This window comes from Chionomys nivalis, chromosome 3 (assembly GCF_950005125.1).
Source record: "Chionomys nivalis chromosome 3, mChiNiv1.1, whole genome shotgun sequence".
In the NCBI taxonomy this organism is placed as follows: domain Eukaryota; kingdom Metazoa; phylum Chordata; class Mammalia; order Rodentia; family Cricetidae; genus Chionomys; species Chionomys nivalis.
Window position 1 is genome coordinate 92,619,915 of NC_080088.1, and position 18,400 is coordinate 92,638,314.

An 18,400-nucleotide genomic window follows, 5' to 3' on the forward strand; every position below is an offset into this window, starting at 1 on the left:
AATGAAATCAAGACATGTGTAATCACTGCTCTGCTCTGCTAGGACATGGCCTACTTTGAGTGGAAGGTGACTAAGAGTCAGACTGTTGACACAGGGAAGAATGGATGCCTCTCTGGAGTTGAGAACACTGTCAAAGGCACATAGTAGTCCTGAGGACCCACCATACCTCTGGACATAGACTCATTTGGCCAGGCAGAATCTCTAACCACCCCACAGCCTTCCTCTTCCTGTGTGTGTTCATGAATGGAGGCCCAAGGGATGTCACAGGACATTCCTCAAAGACGTTTTCCACACACACACCTTGTTTTGACCAAGGGTCTCACACTGGCCTCAACTGCACTTAGTAGGCTGGGCGGGTTGGCCATTGAGCTCCGATGATCCGCCTGTTTCTACCCCAGCACTGGATTGAATTCGGTTCCTCATGCTTGATCAGCATGTACTTTTCCAATGCGGCATCCCCTGCTCCCACCCCTTCTTTCTGACTATCGGGATACACTGGCTGCTGAAGGATCGAGATGTCACATGCTGTTCCCTGACATGCTGGGTTCTGTTGCTGGAGCTGGGACAGGCAGTTTGCAAATGGGACTAGGGAACTCAAGCAGTGCCTTCCAGTGACCCTGTGTACATCTCTTCCAGGGAGATGACAGCCTGTCTGCAATTACCTTTGATTCTGACTTTGAGACGGTGAGTACAAGTAGGGGTGACAGTCCCCGTGTCAGTGTCCCTTGGATGTGTGTAGTCTCCCCCAATGCTGGTAGACCCAGAGCACTGGTGCCCAAGCTGCCTCTGGTGTAGAAGTTACAGTCTACTAGTTGAATTTAAATAACTGGGGTGATCATTTTTAAGTATTTTTTTGGGAAATCAATTTCAAGAGTAAGGAATGTAGCTCAGTGGTAGAGTGTGTACCTAGCAGGCAGGAAGTTCTGGGTTCCATATCTAACACTGTAAACTGGGCATGGTGGTGCATGGTTGTAATCCTAGCATTTGGGAGGTAGAGTCAGGAAGATGAGTCTCATGTCATTTAGCCTGGGCTACTTAAGACCCTGTCTCAACCAATAGCAGCAGCAACAACAAAATAATAAAAACTGAGGTTATCATTTTAATGGTAGTTTTAGAAGTTGTGAAGGGCTCGAGAGGTGGCTCACTGGTCAAGCACTTGATGCTCTTGCAGAGCACATGGATGCAGTTCCCGGTATGCACATGGCAGCTCACAAAGGACCCCGGAGAGCTAGGAACTAGTGAAGAAAACTGCAGAGCTGGTCAGACTAGGATACACTGAAGAATCATGCCCTATCCCATAACTGGGGATTCTAGGCACACACTGTACCACTGAGCCACACCCCAGCCCCTCACTGGGGGATTCTAGGCAGCTGCTCTACCACTGAGCCACACCCCAGCCCCTCACTGGGGGATTCTAGGCAGTTGCTCTACCACTGAGCCACACACCAGCCATCGCTGGGGGATTCCAGGCAGGCACTCACAGTGGAACTTCTCTCCCACTGTCCCCTGGGGATTAGCTAGCCTCTTGGGTTCTTTTTGTAAGTTGTTCTGAGTAGCAAAGGAAACATGCTAAGTGCTCACTTAGGGATAAGACAGTGAAGTGACCCTGAGTGTAAACTGGATTCCAGCTATACATGAGCTTTGAAGAGACCCACCACAAGAAGCCTAAGCCACATTTAGAAGCCTCACAAGCCCACTGTCACCAAGGAGGGACCTCTGTGTTGTGGTATGACAAAACTTTTCCTGGGGAGATGCAGCACACATCTGGCCACCCCAGATAGGGGTCCCATGACAGACCAAAGTACAGATACAGCAAAGCCTAACTTGGTGAAGGGGCTAGTTAGAGGAATATTGGTGAGAGGTTACTTGGTAGGAACAAAAAATTATTCAGAAACAGCTGCATTACCAAGGTCTAGATGAGCATGGGTGACAGCTCCCTGAGCTGGGAACCTGGAGCACACTGAATAGCCAGCAGGAAGTTCAGCAGTTTTGAGAGTGTCTTTTCCAAGTGATTCTGATTCTAGACTTCTCCCAGGTCTTAGAGGCTGAGAGTCTTCTTTTCAGCTTGTCTTGTCTGGAGTGACTCTCAGAAAACCTTTTTCTGGTTTTCAAGACAGGGTATCTCTGTGTAACCCTGTCAGAGAGAGTGACCTTTTTGGCTCCCAGCCCTAGCCCTGGACCTCCCATGTGTGAGGCTCACTGTGAAGTGGCTCAAACCTCCAAGAGGTTTGCCCTAGCCAGGGTCTCTTTCAGGGCCCATCTTGCTCATTCCCACTTTGTCTGGTTTTCCAGCAGTGCCCTTGAGGTCTCTCAGGAAGCCCAGCATGCTTCACATTGCTTCTCCTTTCTTGCAGAAAACAAAAAGAAAAGGTTGCCAGAAACCTCCTTCCACATCACCAAGTAAGTATGATCAGATAGTCCAGCTATCCCTTTATCCCCACCGTGACTGCAGTGTGGCAAGAATGGCCTTTCCCCTGTGTCCTGAAGAAAATGAAGGATGTTGCTTTTCTGGTGTGGTTGGAGAAAGGGACTCAGTGGTGCAGTTAGGGGAGGGAGACTCCGTGGCAACAGGATTGCAATTGCCTGTGTTTGTTTTGGGACCTCGATCCCAGAGCTCTGTGCAGGTCGCTGTGCCGTGAAACAGTATAGAACAGAGGTTGCCTTTCCTTCCTCTTGAGTTCTCAAAGAAGCCAGGGTACAGCTGAAGTGATAGGAAGCCTGTGTGTGTATTCATACACCCATGTGCATGTGTGCACACATTTATAAGCCACTCTGCATGTGGGCATGCATATGTGCACATGGACGCCCTAAGCCATGTTGTCCGCCTTCTTTTCTGACACAAGTTCTCTCATTAGTCTGGAGCTCACCAGTTAGGTTAAGCTGGCTTTGAACTCACAAAGATCCGCCTGCCTCCAGCCTCCCGAATGCTGGGATTAAAGGTGTGTGTCACCACCAACTGGCTGAAGGTTGTGTTTTTATTTATTTTTTATTGATTTTTATTGAGCTCTACATTTTTCTCTGCTCCCCTCCCTGCTTCCCCCTCCTCTTCAACACTCTCCCAAGGTCCCCATGCTCCCAATTTACTCAGGAGAGCTTGTCTTTTTCTACTTCACGTTTTGGTTTTATTTGCTGTGGGGTCTCTACACCTAAGTCGGCAGTGAACTGTAGGCTTGCCTCCTGTCCGTTGAGTTTGCTCCTGTGCCTGTGTTTCTGCCTTACACACCAGCATCCTCTCCCCGCCAGCATCTTAGTCTTGTTTAGTTTCTTGGACCCGCTTTCATCTTCAACAGTTCTGTGGGGATGAATGGGAATCAGGTCACCTGTCTGCCCACACAGGGCGGAGGGTGTTGGGGAGTTCACACCTGGATTTCACATGTAAACGAGGCACTGGCTGGGGTTGGGCACACTGCCCAGAGCAAGGATCTGAACCTCAGGTCGCCAGCACCTTGCTCATGCTACCAGCACATGTTGGCAGTCTGCTAGGGGGACGTCTTGCTGAGACTGGCACCTGCATCAGTGCATGACTGGACGGTGGCCTCATGAGGCCTGGCCTTGTGTGGCTTATTTTTGAAGCTTGGTTTCCTAGTTAACTTTGCTTCCTGAATAAAGGTTATCAGCTAACATGTTCTCATTGAGGTTTATGGGGTTGGGGTTTTGTTGAGAGGTCTCACTGTGTAGACCAGGCTGACAACTCACACAGATGTGCCTGCCTCTGCCTTTCAGTCATAGGATTAAAGACATGTGCCACCATGCAGAGCCCAATATAGAAGTTGAGGGATTTGACAGGTTTAATTTAAAATAATGTTCTTTGGAATCCCACATAAGAAAAGTGTAAAATTTTGGACTCAGGCTCATGTGGATTCTGGCAACTCAAGACATGGGATTTACTATGAATCTCAGTTCTGCTCAGTTCAATAGAGAAACTCCATCTGCAGGCTTTCGGAGCTTTACGTGATCCCCTGGGACAGTAAGATGGGACTTGGTGGACCAAAGTGATGACCTAGATTCGGTCTCTGGAGCCTACCACACAAGTGCCATGGCGTGTGCATGGTCCTCCACCTCCAAAACACTTCTGATGCAGAACTTGGTATTCTTTGTTTTGTTTTGTTATTTTGTTTTTTTGAGACAGGGTTTTTCTGTGTAGCCCTGGCTATCCTGGAACTTGCTCTTTAGACCAGGCTAGCCTCAAACAGCATATGCCACCACTGCCTGGCTGTGCTTGGTATGTTTTCTCTTAAATAGTTTATTTTTATTTGCATTGGTGTTTTGCCTGCATGTATGTGTAGAGGAGTCAGATATTGGAATTACAGACAGTTGTGAGCTGCCATGTAGGTGCTGGGTATTGAACCTGGGTTCTCTGGACGAGTAGTTAGTGCTCTCAACTGCTGAGCTATCTTTCCAGCCCTGCGCTTGGTATTCTTAAGAAATGACCTGCCAGGCTGGTTCCAGTCTTGAAACTAGCTCTGTAGACCAGGCTGGCCTCGAACTCACAGAGATCTACCTGCCTCTGCCTTCCAAGTGCTGGGATTAAAGGCGTGCGCCACCACAGCCCGGCTTAGTAAAATATTATTTCTGTGGTCCCCTTGTGACAGCATGAGAAACTTAGTGCTGAAGGAGTAAACCATACGCTCATTATGGTCAGGGCTGTGCAAAACTGTGCATGGATCTGAAGGACGTTTAACTGGACATTATGTGTCATAGTATAGCAGAATTAAAACATCAGTAGAAAATTTCACATTCCCCTTCTTAAAAAATTAGTGTTTATACTTATTTATTTATGAGTATGTGCTTGGGCACCCGGGAGCCATGGCATGCCTGTGGAAGTGGAAGAATAATTTGTAAGAATCAGTTCTCTCCTGCTGCCATGTGGCTCCTGGGAGCCAAACTGAAGTCAGCAGCCTCGGCAGCAAGTTCTGTTATCGCTGGGCCTCTCACGGGCCCCGCCCATTTTGCTTGCTTGCTTGTTTGTTTTGAGACAGGGTCTCACTGTGTGGCCCTGCCTGACCTGACTCACTTATATAGACCAGGCTGGCCTTATACTGACAGAGATCTGCCAGCCTCTGCCTCCTTAGGCGTGCCACCATGCCTAGCTCTTTTTATTTTTTTAAGATTTATTTATAGCTGGCAGTGGTGGTGTGCACCTTTAATCCTAGCACTCAGGAGGCAGAGGCAAGTGGATTTCTTTGAGTTCGAGGCCAGCCTAGTCTACAGAGAGAGTTCCAGGACAGTCAAGCTACATAGTGAGACCATATCCCAAAAAATTATATCTTTGAGTATATGTTGAATGTATGTGTGTGAGAGAGCATATGCCTGTACACACAAGAAAGCCAGGAAAGGACTTTGTTTCCTTCAAAGCTGGTTGCTTGGTTTGTTACATAGGTGCTGGGATCTGAACTCTGGTCCTCATGATTGCACTGCAAGCATACTTAACTACTGAGCCATCTCTCCAGCCCCTGAACATTCTTTATGGTAAAAATTAAAAGAGGAATGTGATTACATATGTATGTTATATAATATACATGTATATATACGTATATGTGTATATATTCGTTTATTTATATATACTTGTATGTATAAACAAGTATATATATTATATGTACTAACTATAAAATCAGGTATAGTGACATACATCTATAGTTTTGGCTAAATACACTAGGCCAGACTGCGGATATCACTCAGTGCTAGAGAACCTCCCTAGAATCCCACCTGCCTAGAATCCCCCAGTGAGGGGCTGGGATGTAGCTCAGTGGTAGAGCCCCTGCCTAGAATCCCCCCAGTGAGGGGCTGGGGTGTGGCTCAATGCCTAACATGTATAAGGCACTCAGTTCCAGCCCCAAGTTTAAAAAAAAAAAAAAAAAAAAAAAACTGTTTCAAGATGTTTAGACGAGAAAATCTCTTGAGGGGCTGGATAGATGACTTAAAAGCACTTTCTGCTCTTGCAGAGAGCCTGTGTTTGGTTCCTGGCACCCGCTTACAACCGTCCGTAACTCCAGCTCCAGAAGATCTAACTCCTCTGCCACTATGACTGCCTACACCCATCCACACACAGACATACATCCTGAACATGATTTACAATAATAAAAATAGGTCTTTAAGAAACAGGAAAAGATTCTCTTGAGCAGGGTTTCTAGCCTAGCCTGGCCTATCCATGTAGTAAGAGCTCACTTCACAGTAAATTATCATGCATCCTTGAGTTTGCCAGCATGTGTTCCTCCTGGAGTGCCCTTTGCCTGTTGCGTTTGAGCAGTTTCTTTGTAAAGCAGAGGTGCTGAGGGACAGCAGCCTCACAGCTCTAAACCGCATGTTACCTCCCCAGAATCACCTTACTACTCCAAGCCCAGAAAAGTGACATCCTGGCGGTCTCTGAAGACAGGAGGGAGCATGCCTCTGAGCAGCAGAATGTCCTTGACCCCACAAAAGCTGTGGCTGGGAACCTCAAAACATGGTATGTGACTCCTGTAGAGGATGCTCTGACTAGAGATCCGGTGTGGGAAACCGAGAATGATTAGCATGTATGAGGTGTGTGGTTTCGGTGAGCCTGCCTTGGACCATCTCAAAGACATTGACCATATATGTCACTGGCGGGTATGGCTTTCCCAGTCCCACCTGAGGACATTCCAGCCCCTTTTGATGGAGGTTATCTCAGCACTGCCCTGTGGCAGAGGTGTCATGGAGCCAGTCCCTGCCAGCTTGCCGGAGACGACTGTTACAGTTTCTGTGAGCTAGCTGGTCTTTGTCACCCTGGAAACCTGAAGTGGTTTATACCAGGGGAATGGGCACATGCGACACACCCAGGCTCCCTGGGCTGACCTCCGTGAGCTGCTTGTCCGGCATTTACCAGTTCACCCCGCCTCCTGGCTTCTTCCACCCGTGGAGCTTGATGAGAGGTTGAGCTTCGCAGACTCTGCTTGTACCTGCCCTGTTAAACCCATGCACATTCAAACCAGGAAGTGTGACCCAACCCCTGAGCTCCACGCTTACCTCGGAGCACGCATGGACCCACCCCCCCAGCTGCACGCCCGACCACCTGACAGAAGCCTTAAGAGCGAAGAGGGCAGACCTCCGGCGTTCTGGCAGCCATGGTGAGCATGCTCCCGGGGACAAGGCCAGGAGAGCAGAAAGGAAAGCCTCTAGCAATTGAGGGGTGAGATTTTGTTTGGCTTTATGCACCAGCTCCATCAGTAGGCTGTTCTAGAACGTTCCAAGAGACGATGATTCCTGAAGAGAGTTTCATAGCCGAGCCATCATGTCACCCTCCTTAAATACATTTAAATTCCTTACATCTGGGTGGGCTGCGTATGTGCTGTGGCAGGCATGTGGAAGTCAGAGGACAACTTGTGAGGTCATTTCCCTCCTGCCAACATGGGAAGCCTTGGAATGGAAGTCCGGTCTTCAGGCTTGGCAACAAGTGCTGCTACCTCCCAGGCACCTTGCTGGTTCCTTGTTTGTTCCTTACTAGTGAGTGTTTGCCCATGGGTCCTGGTGGCCTCTCTCTCATGGGGGCCTTAGTAGAGAGGAATAGCTCTCCAACATGGCAATGGCTGGCTCCGTGTCCCTGTGAACCAGCTCTACTTATTAGGATAACAGTTTAGTTTGAATTTATAACCAGTTAAATGTCATTAAAACCTCCATAAGTAGAGAGATGGCTCAGTGGATAAGAGCATTTGCTGTGCAGACTGAGTTCAGATCTCAGCACCCATGCAAAGAGCCAGTCATGAGCCCAGTAACCCAGCACTGTGGCGGGCAGAGACGGAGACCACCAGAGCTTGCTGCCTCCCAGCCTACCACAGGGTTGGTGAGAGACGCTGTCTCAAGGGAATAAGACAGAGAGCCAGAGAACAGGACTGAACAGGACTGCCCATGTCTTCTTCTGGTCTCTGCATGAACAGAGGCTCACAACACAACACACACTCACACACTTCGTCAGCCAGGCTGGAGGACACTCCCTTGTCTCCCCAGCACTGAGAAGGTTGAAGCAGGAACATCTTAAACTCCAGGCCATCTGGACTAACCAGTGGGACCCTTCTATCTTAGCAAGCAAACAAGTACAGTTTTATTAACTTTCAGGTTTCCCTTCAGGCATAACCAGGGGTCCTTTCTACTGTCCCACAATGTCCTAAGAAGTGTGTGTCTTCCTACAGGTCATGTCTCTGGGACTTCTGTCTACAGAGAGAAAGAGGACATGTATGATGAGATCATCGAGTTGAAGAAGGTAGGGTTCGTTCTGTTCCTCTATGATTGACAGTGATAGCCCTCCCTGACTGAAAGTCAGTGTCCTGCTGAGAAATAAGTGCCAGCCACAAGGAGTCCATGCCCTGGCACCATACCGTAGAAGCTGACCAGTCGTTCTGGCTGAATGGAAGGCCTGTTCACCAACTGCAGAAGAGGCAGTGGGCTTGCCAGGCATGGTAGTGCATGGCGGTCATCCCAGCACTGAGGAGGCAGGAGAGTAAGGCATGCAAAGCCAGCTGGGCAACGTAGTAAATTCAAGGGTAACCAGGGATGCATGAGACCCTGTCTCCAAAATGCAAACATGGCACCTGTGCAGTAGCTAAAGGATCCCCTGAAAAGGACTTGCTATCCCTTCTGTGGACATTCCCAGCTGAGGCCAAGCTGCCATTGGAGGCAGGGTAGAGGGGTTCCCATTCTGCCTGGGAGACTCTTTTGTGTAGACAGCTCCCAATGGTAAAACAGTGAGAGCCATATTTTTGGGCTAGGAATAGGCCTCTGGGAAAATGACCTGACTTTATTCAAACTCATCATTGTAAGTTTTTGGAGATCTGCCTGAAGGGAGTTGGAGACATAATAGTAGAGTACTTTCTAGAATGTACATGGTGCAGTGTTCCATCATGGAACAGCAGAGTGCAGTATAGAATCAATTCCATGATTAGGGCCTCAGGGTGTGGCTCAGTGGTAGAGCACATGCCTAGAATCCCCCAGTGAGGAGCTGGGGTGTGACTCAGTGGTAGAGCCCCTGCCTAGAATTCCCCAGTGAGGGGCTGGGGTGTGGCTCAGTGGTAGAGCCCCTGCCTAGAATTCCCCAGTGAGGGGCTGGGGTGTGGCTCAGTGGTAGAGCCCCTGCCTAGAATTTCCCAGTGAGGGGCTGGGGTGTGACTCAGTGGTTGGACACTTGCCTAGAATTCCCCAGTGAAGGGCTTGGGTGTGGCTCAGTGGTTGGACACTTGCCTAGAGTGCTATCAGTGAAGGGTTTAGGGGCTTGACTTAACAGTAGAATGCCCACTGAGTTGAAGCTCAGAACCTCAAAAAATAAAATTAAATAAGAGTTGACTACAGGATCTTTTTCCCCTTTGACCTGCCAAAGCTTGGTAAGAAAACCCATCCACAGGGGGATGTTGGGAGCATCTCTTCCCAGACACAGCTGAGGGCTAGTATTCCTTCATTATTACTTTTTTTTTTAAATGATGGGTGTGTGTTGGGGGGTTGTGGGCTGTGTGCATGTGTGTACGGATCCCTTTGGAGGCTATAAGAGGACACTGAATCCACCAGAGCGAGAGTAATAGGCAATTTTGAATAACCCACTGAGGGTGCTGGGCACTCAGCTCAGGTTCTCTGCTAGAGCAGTGTGTGTTCTTGACTGCTAAGCCCTGTGCTAGTATTGCTAAGGAGCATCAGACTGTGTTATGACAGATGGAGGGCTTTGGGACTTTCCAGGGCCAACGTTCACGGGCTTGAAAGTCTTTGTCAGTGGCTGCCCTCGGCACTGTGGTAGGAAAGGAGTCCGGTGCTCCGGCTTTTCCTGCGCCCGCAGTGTTGGGATTACTCTCACACCCCTTGCTGCCTGATTGCCCCACTGCATGACACCAGGGAATTAGGTAGGGGGCATGTTTCTAGACAGGGTCTCTCTGTGTAGCTCTGGCTACCCTGGAACTAGCTCTGTAGACCAGAACTGGCCTCAAACTCAGAGATCCGCCTGCCTCTGCCCCCTGAGTGCTGGGATGAAAGGCGTGCACCACCACCTCCCAGGTTTTTAAAAAAAATTTTTTTTTTTTTTTGGATTTTTCAATTTTTTAAAGATTTGTTTATTTTCTTTTTATCAATGTCTTGTTTTCATGTACACCTGCAGACCAGAAGAGGGCATCAGATCCCCTGGATTCTGTGGCCCTGATGGTTGTGTGTTGTGCGCCCCCATGTGGGGACTGATTGAACTCCTGACCTCTGGAAGAGCAGCCCGTGCTCTTAACTGCTGAGCCCATGACCCCCAGGGCTTTAAAAATCTTTCAAAGCCAAGTGTGACTAATCCCAGTAATTAGGAAACTGAGACAGGAGAATTACTGCCAGGTCTAGGCTTCCTGGGTTGAGGAATGAGAGAGAGAGAGAGAGAGAGAGAGAGAGAGAGAGAGAGAGAGAGGAGAGACTCCCCAAATCAAATATTCTCTCTCTTATACATACCTTGTATTAATGCGGCCCTCCTCTGGTTTGTTTTTGGTTTGTTGGTTGAGTTTTGGTTTTACATTTATTTATTTTGTGTGTGCATAAAGGAGAGAACACCTTGGGGAAGATGGCTCTTCCCATTGTGTGTGTGTGCACATGCGTGCCTGCCTGCATGCAAGTATGTGTGTGCCTGTCCTGGGGATTGAACTCAGGACATCAGGCTTGGCGGCAAGCCCCTTTACCTGCGAACCATCTTGCCAGCCCCGCCCTCCTTTTCTTCTCCAGTCTTTACATATGCAGAAAAGCGATGTGGATCTGATGAGAACAAAGCTTCGGCGCTTGGAAGAGGAGAACAACAGAAAGGATCGACAGATAGAACAGCTCTTGGATCCAGGTCGAGTAAGTCCCAGGGCCCACAGAACCCTCCTGCTGGCTAGTGATGCCAGTGCTGCCATGGGAAGCAGAGGGGAGGAAGCACCACCGTGGGCTTGATGTCTCCATCTGCCTCCCACAGGGCCCAGACTTCGTTCGAACCCTGGCCGAGAAAAGGCCTGACACTGGTTGGGTAAGTAGAGCCTCCTGCTCCAAGGAGAGCTTTCCGCTGAGGTCATAGTGGAACGGCAGGAAGGGCCTGGCCTCAGAACTTTCTAGAACTGTTGTTTGTAGAAACAGAGATCACAGGACGGTACTCTGAGGGATGTCAGAGGGCAGCAGACTTAGCAGAGGCTGAAAAGGGTGGAACAAATGCCACACAGTCACAGAGGCCTCGGGCGAGAGTGTGGGAGCCTGGCTTCAGTCTACAGAAAAGGGCCAGGGAGGGAACACAAGTTTAATAACTAAATAATAAGAAGGCACTTGGGAGTTCAAGACCAGCCTCTGCTCCATAGAGGCCAGCCTGGGCTACATGAGACTCTGTCTCAGAATACAAACAAACAAACAAAGCAAAAAACCGATAATAAAACAAAACAAAAATATCAGAGTCTCAGAATACAACTTGGGAATTACATCCAAACTACAATTTCTGTTTTAAAACGGATGGGGGTTGGGTGGGGTATGGAATATGTCATTGTCCCTATGAGTCAAAGTTCAAGGAGTGAGACAGCAGTAGGCTAATGGGCTTGGGGTCGTAAAGAAAAGTATAGCAAAGCCCTAAGACTAAAGAGAAACTGGAAAGATTGTCGCAAAGCAGGGACTTAGGTTACTGCAGTGTTCCCTGTCAGGAACACGCAAAATAGCTCAGGAATAAAGATACTCCAGAGGCAAGATCTGTGAGATAGGACCAGCAAGACTGGCGTCGAGGCACTTGCCACCAACCCAATGACCTGAGTCTCGTCCTAGCAACGCACATGGAAGGAGACTTTAGCTCCTAAAAGTTGTCCTCTGACCTCCACATGAGAGCGTGGCACACACTCCCCACCCAACTCCCAATATTAATAAAGGCAATAAAAATATTTAAGAGCCTGAAAATAGTTTTTCTGTATGTCATGTCCATCACATACACATATGCATGTAAATATACATATGCTATACATGTATACATGCATAATCTGTGTATATGTTTATTTATTTATTTTTTATTTATTTATTTATTTTTGGATTTTTCGAGACAGGGTTTCTCCGTAGCTTTTTGCTTCCTGTCCTGGAACTAGCTCTTGTAGACCAGGCTGACCTCAAACTCACAGAGATCCGCCTGCCTCTGCCTCCCGAGTGCTGGGATTAAAGGCGTGCGCCACCACTATATCATATAGAAATACACATTTAGCATAAATGATTAAAGGTGCTCTGTCTTTATGACTCAAAGTCAGCACCTAACTAACTCTTGTGAATGATCAGTATATAGCCACAAGAAAACTATTTTTTTATGTAGACAGGGTCTTGTTATGTTACCCAGGCTGACCTGGGCCTTCTGATTTCAAGTAATCTCCAGCCTCAGCCTCTCTTGTGCTGTGACCTCAGGGACACTCTGATAGCTCAAGAAAATGTCTTTGTTATTGTTTTTGTTGTTGTTTTCAAGACAGGATTTTTCTGTGTGGTCCTGGCTGTGCTGGAACTCATTCTGTAGACCAGGCTTGCCTAGAACTCAGAGATCCACCTGCCTCTGCCTCCTGAGTGCTGGGATTAAAGGCGTGCGCCACCTGCACTGCAAGAAAATGTCTTTTAGAAAACACCAAATCCCAAAGTTGTGACTGCGCAGTCAGCACGGATGTGTGCTTGTGTATGAATGCGTGTGGGGTGTGTGTGTGTGCGCACACGTGCACGTGTGTGACCTATGTGCTCCTGTCTCCACCTCCCCAGTGCCGAGGTTACAGGCATACAATAACATGATGGCTTTTTTTTGTTTTGTCTTTTGAGACAGGGTTTCTCTGTAGCTTTGGAGCCTGTCCTGAAACTCGCTCTGTAGACCAGGCTAACCTCCAGCTCACAAGAGATTTGCCTTTCTCTGCCTCCCAAGTGCTGGGATTAAAGCTGTAAGCCACCATCATCTGATAAGACAATGGCTTTTTACAAATTCAGTTTCTCATGTTTGTACAGCAAGCACTTGAGCTACTGAGCCATCTCCCTGGCCCCCAGCCCTCATTTTAAAAGCAAGAAAACAAGGTTCAGAGGTTTACCCAAATCTGACTCTCCCTGATCTCCCAGGCTCAGGGAAGGCAGGGATGGTGGTGGCATTGGACTTGGCTTCTCTTCTCACCAGCACTACGTACTGGAGGAAAGAAATGATTTTAAGTTACTCCGAGTAAAACCTTACACCGTAAAACAAGATTAGCAAGGATGGTGCAAACCAGATTGGGCAGGGCCGAGATAAAAACAGGAGTACTCAGAACCTCCACACCAAGTGCTAGCACTGGCGAGGCCTGCACACTGGGACCGATGCAGTGCGCCTGCTCTGTCTGTCATACTGCTCTTGACAGGCTCACCCTCCTGACCACCTGACCAGGCATGACAGTAGGCAGTTTGCAGAGCCATCCAAAGTGGTTCATAGAAACCTCAAAATATTTTTTGTTAATTGAAAGAGTATTTTTATGTTTATTTATTGAGAGGGGTACTCACATACCAGGGTGTATATGGAGGTCAGAGGACAGTTTGTGGGAATCAGTTCTCCTTCCTCCATGTGGGTTCCAGGGATCCAACTCAGGTCGTCAGTCTTGGTGCCAAGTCCCTTTACCCATCTTACCAGGCCCCAGTGTTAAGCTTTTTAAAAGATATTGTAAAATTCAAGCATGGGAGATGTGGAGGCAGGAGGATCAAAAGTCCAGATCGTCGTGGAGGAAAGAAGGATTTTAAGGGCAGTCTGGGCTACATGAAACCTCCTCTGAGAAAGTATATATGTAATAATGTAGTATTAATTGAAATGTCTACCCTAGGACATTGGAGGAAGATATAGAACTCATTAATGAATGAACAGATATTTCCATAGAGAAAACCCTGTTGTTTTTTTTTAATTTTATGTATGTGGATATTCTGTCTGCATGTATGTCTGTGTGCCATATGCATGTCTGGTGCCCTCCAAGGAGGGGAGGGCATCATGTTCCCTGGAATTGGAGTTACAGATGGCTGTGAGCCATCATATGCTTGATGGGACTTGAACCCAGATCCTCTAGAAGAGCAGCCACTGTTCTTAACCACTGAGCCATCTCCCCAAGCCCTGCATTTTTATTGTTCCAATGCCCTGTGTGTGTGTGTGTGTGTGTGTATGTGTGTGTGTGTTGTCTGTAAGTCTGAAGTTGATTCAAAGTAGCAATTGTAAACCAGTCTAGAAGCCCAAGCTTGTAATTCAGCACTCAGGAAGCTGAGTCAAGCGGATCAGAAGTCAAACACCAGCCTGGGCCACACAGGGAGACCCTGACTCTTGAAAAACAAAGTTGTTTAGGTTGTAATGGAAATACCTCCCCAAGGAGACATTAAGGAGAAGGAGGCTAAGCCTGCCCAGCAGCCCCTTGACCTTGGTCAAGGACTTCCTGGGTCCCAGTGGGTCCTAGGCACAGGGCAGCATCCAGCTTCTGGTGACTTTTTTGTTATTAAGCAACTTACTGCACATGTAGTCATCTCCTTGAATGCAGTGTGGTCCCTAGAACAGCTGCCATGGGACCCTGAGGGCTGGCTGCTGCCCTCTGACCCTGCCTCTTGCTCTCCATGTCCCTTCCTCAGTGCTCCTCAGTAGGGGAGCCCATTGGGGGCCCTTAGTCATCACTAGGAGCGCACTAAGGAAGGAGGGATGGATGTACAAGAACCCTGATAGAAAGAAGCTCAGCATCCATAGGCTCTCTTAGGAGGGGACCCAGAAGGCGGAGCCCTGGTGGGTGACTGTGCTGAGGTGGTGGCCCTCTGCTGGCAGGTCATCACCGGGCTCAAGCAAAGGATCTTCAGGCTGGAGCAACAGTGCAAGGAAAAGGACAACACTATCAAGTACGACCTGAGGGGAGCTGGTGGTGGGAGGGCCCAGCGTCTGTTGGGTGCTGCACTGGGCCAGCAAAGACTGACCTCTCTTCCATCTACCCTTTCCATTCTGAGTTTGTCCTGTCTTCTTGTCACATCTTTGTTCCAACCTAAAGCTATGAGAAATGCCAGCTTCTCCCTTTCCTGTATGCCAGGGTAGGAACAAGCATTCAACCACTAGGCAGGTGCTCTACCACTGAGCCACACCCCAGCCCCTCAATGGGGGATTTGAGGCAGGGGCTCTGCCACTGAGCCACACCCCAGCCCCTCACTGGGGGATCCTAGGTAGGGGCTCTACCACTGAGCCACGCCCCAGCCCCTCACTGGGGGATTCTAGGCAGGGGCTCTACCACTGAGTCACACCCCAGCCCCTCACTGGGGGATTCTAGGCAGGGGCTCTACCACTGAGCCACACTCCAGTCCTGTTTTCACTTTTAATTTTGAGACAGAACCTCTTTGTATTGATCAGGCTGTCAGGCCTTGAATCTCAAGCCTTCTGTCTTAGGTCTTGAGGAACCTGTATGACTGGACCACACATTTAAGCTCAGCTTTCTCTTTAATTCAGATTCCTTCTAAATTTCATTAAGAAACCATTTCTCTTCAACTTCTTATTCCCCACCCCAACCCCTGTCAAAACGACGATCACCTCTGATGTCCAGCGTGAACATTCTGGGCCTGGATTCCTCTCAGCAGACACTGTGCTGCACCCACCTTCTTTTCTCCCCCATTCCCCAGCCTGCCCTGGTCCTCCCTGCTTTTTTTCTGGTCTCACTAAGCATAAGAGATGATCTTAGATGTGGTTAAATCCATTTTCAGAAAACTGCGGCAACCCGTCCACACCTGTGTTCCGATTCCTATGGCATTTCTGGCCCTCGCTTGTTTCTTGATGAAATTTGTCCGTGTGAGTCTGGGTGTGTGCTGATTTTCTGTTTTGTGTCCTGAGCTCTGCTTCCTCCTATGTCTTCCTTCTGAAGCATGTGGCATATTAAGGGCAAGGTGACAGTGCTGGTGGTGGCGGGGAGCAAAGGATTTGTTTTTATTTTTCCTTCTGTCTTGTTTTGAGACTGCATCATGCTATGTAACCCAGGCTGAGCTTGAGGTCATGGTCCTCCTGCGCCAGCCTCCCTGTGGAGTGCTGGGACGACATGATGTGTCACTACACCTGACTCTGATTCCTCTTTATAAAGTGGGCTGTTCTGCTCTGAAGGTGATGCAGGGTCCCTTGGTACTGTGACCCCAGTATTTGCAGGGTAGCCTTTCTTAGAGAAGACCATCTGCCAATGGTCTGTGGGCTTATGAGGGAAGTGGCTGGGGCCACCCCAGAGGACACTTGTCTGGTGTGGTTGTTCCAGAAGTGTGGATTCGTGTAATCAACCCAATGTTGGGCTTCTCTTTCTTATTGCCATCCCCTCTGACTTCTGGGAGTGCCTCCTCCTCTGCCTGTCCTCTGGGTGCTAGTCCCACCATGTTAACTCTGAACTTGGGTTTCCAGCAAACTGCAGACGGACATGAAGACCACCAACCTGGAGGAGATGCGCATCGCCATGGAGACATACTATGAGGAGGTGTGTACACCCTGAAGCCTGTGGAGAGGGAGGAGCCTGATGCTCTGAAACCTGCAGCTCTGCCCGCACTCAGGCTCAGAGGACATGCGGAAGTCACCACAGCGTAGTTTTCTCAAAATAAAGCCAGATTTGGGAAGCTGACTGTATATTCGGGGAAAGCTGTCCCCCTCTTCTGCTGTGTCTGACACCTTCTCTTTTCACCCTCACAGATCCATCGTCTGCAGACCCTCCTAGCAAGTACTGACGCCACAGGAAAGAGGTATGATCTCATGGGGGAATCTAGTGTGTCTTTGTACTGTCGAGGCCACTCTGAAAGCCAGGTGGCCCTTACCTGCCACTGGCTCGCTCTCCCTTTTCTTGGCAGCTATGCAAGGCTTACTGTGGGTGTTACATCCATGTATACATATTCATGTGTATATGAACATGTGTGCACATATGGAGACTACCAGTCAACATCAGGTGTCTCCACCCTGTTTTCTGAAGCAGGGTCTCCCAGGGAACCTGGAGCCCCGGGTATCCTCTTGTTGGTGTCTCCCCAGTGTTGCCTGGCTTTTTAACTCGGGTGCTCCAGTCCTCATGGTTGTATAGCAGGTGCTTTACCACTGAGCCCTTCACCCAGCCCTCATCGCTTGTTCCTGATAGTCGCATTATGCGTATCTGTTGGCTTTGTCACAGCCTCTTCTGTTCTTACTGCCTGCTGGCAGTCACCCAAGAGGGAACTGTAGAAGCCCTATAGCCACTTCCAGCCTAGAACTGGAGAGCGCTGGTCTTCAGAGCAGTCTCTGCCTTACTTGTTTGAAATAAACTTTTTTGTTTTGTTGTTTTGTTTTTGATGTTAAAGTTTTCCCAAGTTAAAGTCTCTTTTTTTGTTTGTTTGTTTTGTTTTGTTTTTTGAGACACGGTGTCTCTGTGTAATAGCCCTGACTGTTCTAGAACTCATTTGGTAGATCAGGCTGGCCCCAAACTCACTGATCCGCCTGCCTCTGCCTCCCAAGTGCTGGGATTAAAGGCGTGCACCACCACTGCCCGGCAAGTTAAGGTCTCTTTACTGTGTAGGTTGTACCTATCTTTTGTAAACGATATGATGCCAAAATGCCAACAATTGTAGCACCCACACCAAGCAGCCTCTAATGCCTGGAACTCCAGCTCTGGGGGATCTGATGCCTCCGGTGGCCTCCATAGGCACCTGCAAGCAGATATATAGATATATTGATATAGATACGGATGTATGATGTATATGTAAAACAGATCTGCCCATACCACAGGCTTCTGTGTAAACTGCCGGCACCAGGTGTGGCTATCCTTTTTCTCCTTTGTCCCCAGTCGCTCCAGACAGCAGCTGGAAGATATTCTCTCAAAGAGCCCTATAGGGCTGAGGAGGTAGCTCCCTGGTGAAGCTCTTGTCTGTTGTGCAAAACAAAGCCAGACATGTCTGCCTCTCTGTAATCTCAGTGCTGGCAGGACGGAGAGTCTAGGAGGTCAGGGGATTACACAGAGGAAAGATCCAGTCCATAAGACTCGCTGGATGCCAGCTTAGCTCCAGGCTGAGTGGGAGGCCCCGTCTCAAGGGAAAAGGTGGGGAGCGATAGAGTAAGACAGCCAACACCGTCCTCCGGCCATGGTACCCGTGCGCACATGTACATATGCCGCACACATACATGCACACACACAAAGACAGATAGGTGGAATCGGTCCTGTTATATTACGTGTCTTTAAAGACATGCATGTAATATATAGTATTGATTCACTATACTATAATAGTGACTTTCTAATACAGAACCAGAGACTAAGAGCCAAGTGAACACTAGGGGGCGCTTGGCACCTTGCTATAGGACCACTCATGTATATATGTAGCTATGTATGTATTTAAATAAATACATGGTGGTCCTGAGAAAGGAACCTAGGGCCTCCCACATGCTAGGTAAGCATTCCCCCAACTGAGTTACGTCCCCAGCCTACTCCATGGCCACATTATACACTAGCACAAAGTACAAAAAAATAAAATA

At 48.6% G+C, this 18,400-nt stretch overlaps 1 protein-coding gene across 2 annotated transcripts in view; it reads left to right on the top strand.

Annotated features, from left to right (window-relative positions):
* Nucleotides 1-18,400, top strand: part of Iqce (IQ motif containing E) — a 47,621-nt gene that overhangs the window by 2,370 nt on the left and 26,851 nt on the right. For both annotated transcript variants that reach the window (XM_057764418.1, XM_057764419.1), the window contains exons 2-11: nucleotides 637-684; nucleotides 2,355-2,400; nucleotides 6,317-6,445; nucleotides 6,948-7,082; nucleotides 8,142-8,212; nucleotides 10,678-10,791; nucleotides 10,907-10,957; nucleotides 14,729-14,799; nucleotides 16,322-16,394; nucleotides 16,604-16,653. In XM_057764418.1, coding sequence (XP_057620401.1) covers nucleotides 637-684; nucleotides 2,355-2,400; nucleotides 6,317-6,445; nucleotides 6,948-7,082; nucleotides 8,142-8,212; nucleotides 10,678-10,791; nucleotides 10,907-10,957; nucleotides 14,729-14,799; nucleotides 16,322-16,394; nucleotides 16,604-16,653 — 788 coding nt within the window. The remainder of the gene's footprint in view (nucleotides 1-636; nucleotides 685-2,354; nucleotides 2,401-6,316; nucleotides 6,446-6,947; nucleotides 7,083-8,141; nucleotides 8,213-10,677; nucleotides 10,792-10,906; nucleotides 10,958-14,728; nucleotides 14,800-16,321; nucleotides 16,395-16,603; nucleotides 16,654-18,400) is intronic.